This window comes from Nansenia antarctica (genome assembly GCF_963989245.1).
Source record: "Nansenia antarctica genome assembly, chromosome: 3".
Taxonomy (NCBI): Eukaryota; Metazoa; Chordata; class Actinopteri; order Argentiniformes; family Microstomatidae; genus Nansenia; species Nansenia antarctica.
In genome coordinates, this window is record NC_137688.1 from 41,764,538 (window position 1) to 41,777,037 (window position 12,500).

The 12,500-nt window shown below is 47.6% G+C and overlaps 1 protein-coding gene across 7 annotated transcripts in view; it reads right to left on the minus strand.

Annotated features, from left to right (window-relative positions):
* Positions 1-12,500, minus strand: part of msi2b (musashi RNA-binding protein 2b) — a gene marked incomplete at its 3' end in the record, with an annotated part of 208,271 nt that overhangs the window by 27,353 nt on the left and 168,418 nt on the right. For 6 of the 7 annotated variants that reach the window (XM_080525243.1, XM_080525241.1, XM_080525246.1 and 3 more), the window contains exons 9-10: positions 8,995-9,109; positions 4,276-4,350 (exon numbers count right to left, since the gene is read on the minus strand). In XM_080525243.1, coding sequence (XP_080381369.1) covers positions 4,276-4,350; positions 8,995-9,109 — 190 coding nt within the window. Of the gene's footprint in view, positions 1-4,251; positions 4,351-8,994; positions 9,110-12,500 lie in introns of all 7 variants that reach the window. The other variant, XM_080525245.1, reaches the window with a different exon arrangement.

Genomic DNA, 12,500 nt, shown 5'->3' on the forward strand with positions numbered 1-12,500 from the left:
CACTCCCTCTCCTTTCAACTCTCCTTTTCTCTCTCTCTCTCTCTCTCTCCTCCACATTTCTTGTTCCTTCTCTTCCTCCACTTTTCCATCTCGCTATCTCTTTGGGGCTTTTGACACAATATCGCCCAGTTTGCCTTTGGTGGAGAACACAGTGTGTACTGTGTGTGTGTGTGTGTGTGTGTGTGTGTGTGTGCGCCTGCAGAGAAGGAAGGTGGGAAGGTCACTCAGACAAGGCCATCCAATGGACACAAAGGCCTCGATATGATCTGGCCTCGCATGATAGGACATAACCTCAAACACGGCTGATGTCAAGGATGAAAAAGTCACCTTACACACACAGACGGGAACGAGAGACGCAGGTCAAAATCCTGTGGCAGGACAACACATTAGAAGACTCCTCCTGCACCCTGGGCCAGTGTTTGAGCCAGAATGGAGTTGGCCTGCCATTTGGCTATTCCCCAATTGCCATGACGGTAATGAGTCCCTCATAGGTATTTCTTCTAAGCAGGGCTGTCCACCACTATGCCTGTTCTAAAGTCAGTGTGTGAACCTCATCAGAGGCATGACGGTGAAGTATTTAGGTATTTCCATGGCAGCATCAATCAACACACACACACACACACACAAAAACTTACCCAGCAAAATGTTCTCAAAATCACACAAATTGAAGTGTGTGCGTGTGTGTGTGTGTGTGTGTGTGTGTGTGTGTGTGTGTGTGTGTTTGTGTGTGTGTATAAATATGTGTGTGAGCCAAGCTCAGCGGTCCTCTATTCCCAGCCTGTGACACATTGAAGGCATTTGCCTCTTTACGCCTACTGGGTTAATAGGCAGGCTTTTCAATTAGAGGTGATTTTCACCACAAGGCTGGATGAGGTGGCACAGCTGCCTGGGTGCCTGCTGCTCTCACTGGCACTCACTCCCCCTCTCTCTCTCTCTCTCTCTCTCTCTCTCTCTATCCTTGTGCTTTCCGTCACACACTCTCTCACTCACCCCATTGCTATTGCCCCCCCCCCCCCCCATACACACTATGGCCCTGGACGAATATCACACTCTCTGAGAAAATCAGAGGGGGCCCACACAGCAAGGTGTTGTTTTTGTCTCATTTGTTCTTTTTCCTCACTATGATCTCCCCAAGCACCAGCGCGTTGCTGTCAGAGGGTAAGCTGTCTGTGTGTCTGTGTGTAATTGCAGGGGGGTGGGGGGGCAAAGCCTCAGACGCCATCCCCCTTCCGTTTGCATAACTGGTTAGGCCCTAATCAAAAGTGAAACATCAATTCTAGGGCCCCCCCTTAAACGAGAGGCAGGTAAGTGGAGGAGGGGAGTGGTGGTGGAAGCGAATGGGGGGCAGCTTTATTACCTAGTCCTGGCGCGGAAGTTGGTTCTAAGAGGCTGTGACCTTGGCGCCTCGCTGCCGATGCGCCGCATCCTTCAGCTCTCATCAGAGACCGCCGCGTCAGACGCCAGAAATGGGGTGTGACAAAAACAAGGAGACAATTGGCTCCAGCCAGGCGGAGGAGGAGAGGAGCGACTTGAGACTGTGATACGGATGTGTGTGTGTGTGTGTCAGTCTGTATGGCTGTGTGTGTATGGGTGTGTGTGTGTGTGTGTGTGTGTGTTAGTCTATATGGGAGTGTGTGTGTGTCAGTCTGTCGGGGTGTTTGTGTGTGTGTGTGTGTGTGTGTGTGTGTGTGTGAGTGTCAGTCTGTATGGGTATTTGTAGCTGATTCTCACTGTAGACATGACTAAATGAGAGGTGGAAGAAATGTTGCAGCTCACACGCACAGACACACACAGACACACACAGACACACACAGACACACACACACACAGTACCTGATATGGGAACCAGAGGGGGAATTTCTAAGTGACTTGTGGGAGAAAAGGAAGAGCAAAGGAAAATATAAACATGTCATCATTGTTGCTTCCAGATTCATCATCACAGTGCTGCACATGATGAGGGAATCGTTCGTTCAAAAAACGAGATATGAATACTAGGCAATGGAAAATCGACAGTCTGAAATGTATAAACTACAGGAGGCTCCAGATAAGAAATAGGCCATTGTAAAATGACCTCATAATGATCTGAAAATGTCTGGGGGAAAAGGAGAGTTGAATGGGTAGAGAGTGCACGCACACCTCTCCACTCTGCCCTCCCCATTTGACCTCCTCCAAATTCAGTCTCCTGCCAGGATTACCGGCAGTGCTTGAAAAAAAATGAGCTCCTCTCCTTTTCAACAGTCCATTTTGAACCTCCCTATCAAGTGAGCTTATGCTAAATCCCTCAACGCTACAAGCAGGAGAGGGGGCGGGGGGGGGGGGGGGGGGAAGTATTTTCACCTTCCATGTCCAAGCACCAAGGTCATCTGGCCGTATCTGAAAATCACAGGGAGAGGAAGAAAAAAAAAGAAGGGCTACCAGTACATTGTGCCCGGTGCTGAGGCGAGATCATTTTACAGGGAGAGCCAGGGGATTAGAGCAAAGTGCCAAAGTTAACCCCAAGCAATCAGGCCCTTCTCTGTCTCTTAACTAGCGCCAACGTGGGGGGGGAGGAGGGGCTGGCTAGCCTCGGAGCCCTGGACTGACGATAGAGCTTTACTGGAGTCCCTGGATACAGGGGGAACAGCCAGAGTGTTTTTAATACACTGTCTTTTGATTTGCTTTTTAAATCTGGGGTAAGGTAATGGGGGGGGGATTTGACAATTGTGTATGTGTAGCCAACCCTGGTGTGTGCTCAGATGACTGTGTGTTTCACACTGTGTGTGTGTGTGTGTGTGTGTGTGTGTGTGTGTGTGTGTGTGTGTGTGTGTGTGCGTGCGTGTGGCTGCATGTGTCATGTGTGTTTGCAGGTGTATGCATAGTGTGTGTGTGTGTGCAGTGCTCAGGGTGTGTTCAAGCCCACACTGGAGGGACTGCCCCAGTTGTAAAGGAGGCGAGGTTGGAACGCCGGTCACCAGACAGACACCCCCCGAGAAGTGGTTCTGCGAGCGTGTTGACAGGGAGAGTACTGTACTGTCTGGAGTGATGTGTGTTTTAATCCCTTTCTCTGGGCTTAGTCACAGTCAGATTTCTCTTCCACTTGCCAATTAACATCCCTTCATTATAAATTTCCCTCTGGTAATTTATTTATCCGTTTCAGTAAGATTCCGTCTGAACTCCGCTGTTTGTTCGCGACTCTCGTTTGACGCGTAGCCGCACATGCATTGAGGGGAAAGGAACACTGTATGGAGGAAACAGAGAGGCAATGAGATGTGTTCCTCGTACTGTAAGATTAGCACGTTCCATACTAAATCGACATTTCAACATGCTCACAATGCAACAGTCCCATGGTATTCCTGGTTGGGGCCTTGTAACTTCTTCATCCCCTAACTCCTGGTTTAATTCAACATCTCCATAGTGATTTCACCTGTCACAGCATGTCAAAACAAAACAGTCTCATGATGGATCTAGTCATGTCACCGGCTCTATTCCAATATTTACTTATTAGAGTGCATGTCTAATACATGGCTTCATTCTACAGGTCTATTGGTACATACGCACTCTTCCTGTTGACATGATGCCAGGGTGAGTATACTGATGCCAGGCGGAGACATGCACCCACACATGCACGCACACACAGACACACAGACACAGACACACACACACACACACACACACACACACACACACACACACACACACACACACACACACACGGCCACTCATAACATGTTTAAATAAGGCATGAAATCAAGCCTGAAAAGTGGAACACCGTCAAGAGCTGTTGGCAGATTCTGGGCTCAACTCTGGCATTTCACATTGTGAAGGTCTTTAGAGAGGAAGTGAATGGTGAAATAATTGCATAATGTTACCTTATCAAATCACATTTGGGAGGATTGAATTTTTCCACAGTATAATAGCTGGCAGACAGATAATGTGGTGTCTGGGTGCCAAGGAGGAATTCATCCTTTTACTGGAGTCATTTAGGTTAGACTGACATGATGGCATTACATATTCATCCAGGGGAACCCAGCTGAGATCTGAGAACAGGCCATGTGTGTGTGTGTGTGTGTGTGTGTGTGTGTGTGTGTGTGTGTGTGTGTGTATGTGTGTGTGTGTTCGAGGTGGCAGAGGAAACAGAGCCGGTGTGTGTGTGTTTGTGTGTGTGTGTGTGTGTGTGTGTGTGTGTGTGTGTGTGTGGTTGTTTGTGTGTGGGGGTGGGTATACCAGTAGGGGTCCATTACCCCATCCCAGCAGGCAGGCAGAGATACACACAGTGCCTAACAAGATGGAACTTACCAGGGAATTGGTAGCTGTAGCTCGGGGCAAAACCAGTGTATCCACGGCCGTACGTCGCAACGATGTTTGGGTAGCCTTGGGAGGAGAGGAGAATAAAGAGTTGTGTTAGCCCATGCTGGCCTACCATCACTTTGACACAGATGCGCACATATACATAAGTACGGTACACATACACACACACGTGTGAACGCAAAACACCCACACACAGAGTTCTACTGCTGCCTCTGCTAATGTGAGTCCTCCCACCCTCCCCCCCCACCATCCTAACCCCTCCTCCGTCTTCCTCCGTCCTCCCCTCCGTCTCGCTACCCTTCCTACCTCCCTTTCCCTCCTCCTCTTCACTGTCATTGATCGATAACTTCTCTTTTATAGAGCGGGCTAATCGATCATGAAGGACATGGTGGTGCGAGAGACAATGAGTGACTGAGCTTTGTGCCAGGACATTAGGGATTAGAGAAGGTGTCTAACGCTAACGCTAGCAAGGATACTGAACAGGAGCACGGGGGAGGGGAATGTGATCGAGCGATTGCTTAAAGTCACTCCAAAGTAGCAAAAAAGACACTGAGTCTGCTGTTTGGGAATTTACTTGCAATCTGCTAAGTTTTGTGTTTTTGTCATCTTTGCTGAGGCAGAAATGTTTAATGACGATAGTTCAGAAGAGCTCCTTAACGTTTCCGATTTCATTACTTCCAATATAGCTGTGACGGTTTCGTGTGTGTGTATGTGTGTGTGTGTGTGTGTGTGTGTGTGTGTGTGTGTGTGTGTGTGAGAGAGATAAAACACCATATCAGCAGTGTTTGCCACACTGCATCCGCTGGACCACATCCTAGTCACGGTAGAAGAGGGGGGTGAAAGTGGGATGGGACCCAACACACATGCTGGACTTGTACAGTTGCCAACTTGTAGCTCTCGCTGTGTGTGATTGTGTGTGTGTGTGTGTGTGTGTGTGTGTGTGTGTGTGTGTGTGTGCGTGTGCGTGTGCGTGTGTGAGCTGTCACAGTCCAACTGAGTCTCATTGGACAGTTAAAGTCAGATGAGCTTGTTGTTCAAATCCTGCCTCAGTGGTCTCTTGCTGCTCGCAAACAGCAATAGCAGCAGTTTAATCGACGAACGTTGTGTGTGTGTGTGTGTGTGTGTGTGTGTGTGTGTGTGTGTGTGTGTGTGTGCGTGTCTGTGTCTGTATGTGTGTGTGTCTGTGTCTGTGTGTTTGTGTGTGTGTGTGTGTCTGTGTTGTGTGTGTGTGTCTGTGTTGTGTGTGTGTGTGTGTGTGTGTGTCTGTGTGTCTGTGTGTGTGTGTGGGTGTGGGTGTGTGTGTGTGTGTGCGTGGAGCAGCGACAATGATAAATGAAAGCCTTACTTGGAGCCAAAATGGAGTGAATACCACTTGCAGGGAGGCTGACACAAATAACATTCTCAGTGAAAATATAGCTCTTACAACTCAAGCGAATGAGTGACCTCATTTCCTAGATCGCAGACCTGGTTTCCCCCGGTTTGGAAATTGGCAGTTCACAGTGAACACCTGGCAATATCGATCGATAGTGTTTGCAGCAGCCTTTTAGTGATCAATATTTTTTTATTAATCTTAATTCCTCGTTTTATGTTTGGGTTTTTTTGGACACCGCATTATATTGCTGTTAACGTTTTATTGGAATTTCTGTTTTGCTGTTTTCACATGTGGACAGGAGTGTGACGGCCCAGTCTCACCCTGGCCTCCACCTCACCGCCCTCACGGCCATGACACTGTTTACTGTTCCTCTTAAAGAGGAGTCAATGCAAACTGCCGGAGCTAAATATACATGACAGGCTTTTCCTGTGCCATTTGGAGAGCTGGCAAAAAGGAGGGAGAGAATGTGTGTGTGTGTGTGTGTGTGTGTGTGTGTGTGTGTGTGTGTGTGTGTGTGTGTGTGTGTGCGGGTCTTTGGTGGGGCTCTATTGACAGTAGGTGATTAACACAGTGACGGGCCAGCACCTTAGGAGGGTGGTGGTGGGGGGGGGGGGGGCAGGATGGGGAGCGGGGGGGGAGGCTTGTCAGCAGAATGAACAAGGAAACTGCCGCCAGGTCTATCAGCACTCTACTGTCTGTGGGCCTACTGTACTGTAGGTAGGCATAGGCACCAACACACACATCCTCACACCCTTAGTTATGCCATAGTGTTTGTGCAGTTATACACAATGATACATACACACAGCACACAACACACACTCAGCATGTCCTTCTCAGTTGTGCTATCTGCATTAGAATTCTGAATTATGCAGACATATAGCAAGACACGCACACACACGCACACACATATACACCTATACACACACACACACACACACACACACACACACACACAAACAAAACACAAACACAGTATTCAGATGTCTCTGGTGTTGTCAAGTAGTTCAAGTACATCTCGGAAAGAAACAATGATATAGACTGAGAGGTAGTGAAGAAAAAGAAAAAAGGGAAGTAGTGTGAGAGACTGTCTCAGACACCTTTCCAGGTGGCTGAGCAAGCTTTGTGCGCGGCAATAAAAAAAAAAGCCAGTGAGAGGTGTATAGGACACATGTCATCACAGCTGTGGCTGTGGTTGTGGCTGTGGGTGTGAGTGTGGCTGTGTGTGTGTGTGTGTGTGTGTGTGTGTGTGTGTGTGTGTGTGTGTGTGTGTGTGTGTGTGTGTGCTTGTGTGCTTGTGTCTACCAACACCTTGCCTTGTTTACAACATAACATAACCAGGTGTGAGGAACCTGTTCACACTCCCGCTTTATTCTGTCTCACATGAACGGTGACAAACAAAGAAGATCTCGAACAAGAAGCTCAATGAGAGGGGATGGAAACATCAAAACTAAAGGATTTGGTATTGGGGAGGGGGGTGGGGAGGGGGTTGGGGGGGTGGGGGCTGTTGAGTCAAGGCACAGACAGGACAGGAAGTGATTCGGCGCCATGTTCCTGGGCGGGCTCCTCTGTCTCTGTCTACAAGCAAGGTGGTAAATAAAGACCTGTCACTTTTATCTGGCCCCTGCTGGCTGCCACGTTGAGCCAATCTCTGCGCTCGTATTAGCATTCATGCTAATGCACCTATTTTATGGCTCAACGGTTCAGATTCATTTTAAAATCAATTATCCATCTGGTAAAGCCCGTACTCAGCGCACAGATTAAATGTTTATTAATTTCTGCAAACATACATGCAGGCCCTAACACAATAAAGATAAATGGCTCGATTAGGTGCCGTAAACAAAGGAGCACGAGATAGGGGCTTCTTAATGAGATTTTGGCACGTAAGGAATTACTGTTCCTTAAATAACCAGTCTTGTTGCATTTTTTATGCAAATGAGCAAATGGATTGTTTCGCTGTCCTGCTTTTCCAATTTCATTCAGATAAGGAGCGTCGTGCCGCGAGAGAGAACTCTGTAGTTCATATTCCCTCATCGTCCTCCCCTTTGCCTCCCTCTCTCCATCCTCCGCTCCGCCTCCCTCTCTCCATCCTCCCCTCCGCCTCCCTCTCTCGGTCCTCCCAACTGCCTCTCAAACCTCTCTCCTCCACTTTGAACCTTTTCCATCAACTCTTGGCCTTTCCCACAGTTGAGCATATCTGTTGACAGGTGTATTACAATGTGGAAAAAAAAAGAAGCATGATTTGTCTTCCCAAGACCAGTTCAGTGTGAGTTAGTGGCTCACAGGATATCAGGGGTCAAAAGCTTGAGGCTTCTGGTGGGGAGTCAGAGGCTTGATGAAGATGAACTATGTCTTAAGACAGCACTCCTCCCCCCCAGAATGAAACCCGGAGATATCCCTAATTTCGTATCCTATTATTCAGCACTCTTCAGGCAGATTAAATCATACATTTATAATTTAACATTACTTCAATTTTCCTCTTCATTTAGTTCTGTAATGCATAGCCCTGCTCCGTTGGTTTGTGTGTGTGTGGGGTGGGGGTGGGGAAGGGGGGGGGGGGGGGGGGGGGCTGGGTGCGGTGGTAACGGGATGTTTGAATAGAAATATGAATATCAATAGCATATTTCACGCAAGGCCCTATGAGGATGCTTCATCAAGCTAAATTACGGGCGGGGCGACCTATCCTGGCGCCTCCATTAGTCGACATTGGGATTCAGCAGCCGCCATCAAACCATTTATTTGCTTCAGTTACTTTCAGCAGACGATCAATCTCACAGTAATTATCTCTTGTCACGAAAAGCAGAGCTGAAGCTCAGGCGGGAGGGGGGAGGGGGGGGGGGTGGGCGCGGGGGTTCTCGGAATCCTTGTTTCCTTGTCAAATCTACAGAAAATGGGAAAACACATTCTCTGGACAGCAACGAGTGGGGGTGTGGGGTGGGGGGGGGGTCTGCATTGTCTGGAGGTGGAGAGAGAGGGTAGAGGAGGAGGTAACGGTGTCACAGAGTCACCAACAGTCTGTTGCAGCCTTCCCCCCAACCTAGCTGCTGTGTCAGTGTGCATGTATGAGGCAGAGATCTCAGCACCTGGAAGATCAGGATTACCAAAGCTGCTGTCGCATGAAACACTACTGGGCTGACACTATGGAGTCAGACAGCTGACCCAACGGTACATGAACAAATACTATTTTTATGCAGAAATCAGATTACAATTCAGTTTTTTTTTCATTTTGCGTGGAATAAACGTGGAATTATTTCCACACGTTATTAACATTACGTTAACATTCGTTCAAGCGTTTGGTGGCTGTCGAACTCGATAAAGACACTGTGCTAACTACTTACTGAGCATGCCCATGCCCAGCATGAAGGCGTCCATGGTGTAGGGTAGACCCCTGGCTCTGCCTCGTGTACCCGGCGGAAACATCACCTCCTTGGGCTGGGCCTTCTTGCACTCTACCTGCGGGGTGACAACATGCAGGACCAAACGTCAGTTAGAGGACATCTCACTATCACATAGTCCCATACACAGACAGCAGCGGAGGCTTGGTGGAGGTGGAAATCGGAGGATGGGCTCATTGGAGCGCATGGAACAGGATAAGGAATGGTATCAACCATGGTATCTCGTGATACCATTTCTCATTGCATTTCATTGCGTTTCAATGAGTCTGTCCTCCGATTTCTACCTCCACCAAGCCTCCCCTATAAAGGCCCCAGGATGGTCCGGTGAGGGGTGCCACTAGACGGCCGTCTGACCTCACCACATCCTTCATTTTGGGATGAATGAAGAACAGCAATAGCGGAAGGAGGAGAGGTACGTTTATTGTCTTTCCCTCTCTCCTCCTACTGTTGAGATGAGAACCCGTGCTCTCGCTTTTGGTTTTATTTCTCTCTGTTTGCTGAAGCGAGCAGGACTGTGTCCCGGGGCAGAGTTTGTTAAATGTTCTCATCTCTCTCTCCGTTGCCGTGCTCTCGTCTGGCTCTCATCAGTCGACTGAGACCCCCCCCCCCTCCACACACACACACACACACACACACACACACACACACACACCCCCCCCCAAACGAACACCCTCAGTGCTCAGGGTGTCATCAGCGGCGCCTGTTAAAGAGGCCTGGCTGGCGCTTCCCCGTTATAACTGAACTAATTACATGGATGGCTCAGGTTTCAGTGCTGATGAGATCCTTCAGCTCTTAATGAAAATATAAAGGGGACCCGTGGTAATGGGGGGAGTGTGGGGGTCGAAGCTGGCTGGCTGTTATCACGGCAGTGGAGAGAAGAGGGAGGGCGGCTTGACAGTGTGTGTGTGTATGTGTGTGTGTGTGTGTGTGTGTGTGCGTGCATGCATTCATTTGTTCATTCAGGTACCCTTATTATTAAGAGTTCCTGAGATTCTATAAATGCTGCTAGCAGGCAAAATGTCATTTGTTTGTAACATATCAATTCTGCGCTGTGAACTGTACTCATTGGATTCTTGCTTCTACGTATAGTATTCTATAGTTCTATAGTATTTTGCATACCACCACATTTCCAATACTTGGGATGTATATTACCCTCCTATACTTCATCCTTCTATGTTCTATCTATCCATCTAATGACTTCTATGGTGAAAATGTGACATTGTCATGAGCCTCACTGTTGTGTTTGGCAGTGAGAGATTGGCAGTGCCACCCAGGCCCAGGGAGCAGGCAGCCATGGGGGGGCAGACACCACCTGCCAGGTTCTTACTTGGGGGTAATTAAGAGACCCCCAGGGGTACATACACACGAGCACGCGCACACACACACACACACACACACACACACACACACACTCACAGAGAGAGGGAGAGAGATCATATATCATCTGAAAATGGTGAATCATTTCATGGGTGAATCATCTGAAACGGTGAATAATTTCAACATGAGCTATGATTTCTCTAATTTAGCCTTTTCCCTTCACAGTGTAGGTGATGAGGTTCTGAAAATACTCTCTGATCTATGAAGCTATGAGGGGTGTTTTACAGCTCAATTAGACATTTTAAAAGAAAGGTTTGGACTGCTATTTCTCTTACCCACACTGGGAAAATGCTGCCTTAGGTCAGCATCAAAGAATACAGCAATAATAAACAGGGTACTATTGGTAGTATTGGTAGTTAGTCCCACTTTGGGCTCATGCGCACACTTTTGTGGACACACAAAGTCTCACAGTCACACATGCACATACGAAGGAGACCTGAGTGAACTTACACTCAAAAACTTGAGATGCGTTTGATTTAATTAAGCTTTCACGCAATTTTGAACACGTCTTGCTTTGTACCAGGCAAACTAAATCAAGTGCAGCTCCAGTATTTGACCACAGTCTGCCACACACATGCATGCACACACACACTTCTATAACATCACACCTCATATTCTCCAGAATCACAGCCTCCACATTTAAAACCTTTAAGAAAGTGTCAGAGGTGGAAACGGATAATCAGCACTTTCTCTCTTAAGAGGAAAATTTGCTCCTTCAAGCATATTTGTTTAGGAGGAAGCTCTACATCTGACAGACTTGATACAGCCAAAGAGAGAGAGAAAGAGAGAGAGAGAGAGGGATGGAGAAGGGGAAGGAGAAGGAAAGAAAGTTGCCTCATTCACACAACAGATTCATTGTCACGTCTCTTGTATTCTGGTGCGAAGAACTGCAGTGTGCTGCAGAGCGCTGTGCCGTTAGGGTGAGTCATCCCTCAGTACTACAGTAATGTCATGCAGACAACCAAAGGCACTTCAACCCAAAACAACGGCAAACCTGAAGAAAAAAGTCTTGTTTTGTCGAACTGTAGATAGATTTATTGAGTGTTTATTGGGTGCTAGATCTCATGTATCTGATGTATGTATATTGAAAAACCATCATAAACATTAAAAAAAGAAGAAAGAAAAGAATCCTGTCCCAGTCAGCCTTGATGTCAACATCAGTGTGAACAGTGTATGTTGTAAACAGTGGCGTGGTCTGATCTGTCTACTGCAACAGCATCTCAGACCTCGATCTCTTCTCTGAATCCCCATACTGTACATAACAGCACACCATTAGGACCACTCACACCCCCACACAACCACATCCCCCATCATGAGAAAAGCTCACAGGCAACAAACTGTTCACATTTACGGAGAGACGGAGGAAGGGATGAGGAGAGGAGGGAGGGGAGGACAGACGGAGAGAAAGAAAAACCTGCTCTACTGCCCAGGGGCGCAAAACCGTGAGCTTAGCACTGTGGCATAATTCATGGCAACTTGAATTGAATTACATGGGAGACATGGGGAGCCCCCTGTACATTATTGATACACTCACAGCTATTTTGCCCGACATAGAAATCCATATTTCGCAGACAGAAAAAATAAATGCTGTCAGAGGCTATTTATGCTTCCAAAACAGAACATCTACTTTCACTGGGGCTCTTTGCAAGAGGCAGAGGCGAGCAAATAAAAGAGAGAGTGTGTGTGTTTGCGTGTGTTCTGTGTACAATATTGTTGGGCTCTTCATCAGGGTTGGTGTCCCAGCTGTAGATCACATAGGGGTCTTCCCCTCGCCTCTCCCTCATCTTTCCTCACTACATCTGCCCCACCATTTTATTGCTTTCTTTTCTTTATGTGTTACATCAACTACTGTTAGGAGGCCATAAAACCCAGTTAGCTTTACGATGCCATTTCCACTGGTGTTTGGCAGTTTTGGCAAGGTCAATTATGTACAGGAAATTGTACTCTCACTCTCTTTTTCTCTCTCTCTGCTTTTATCATCCCCTCTTTTTTAAGCAGTGTATTTCCTCCACTTTCCCTTTCTCTCTCTCTCTCTCTCTCTCTCTCTCTCTCTCTCTCTCTCTCTCTCTCTC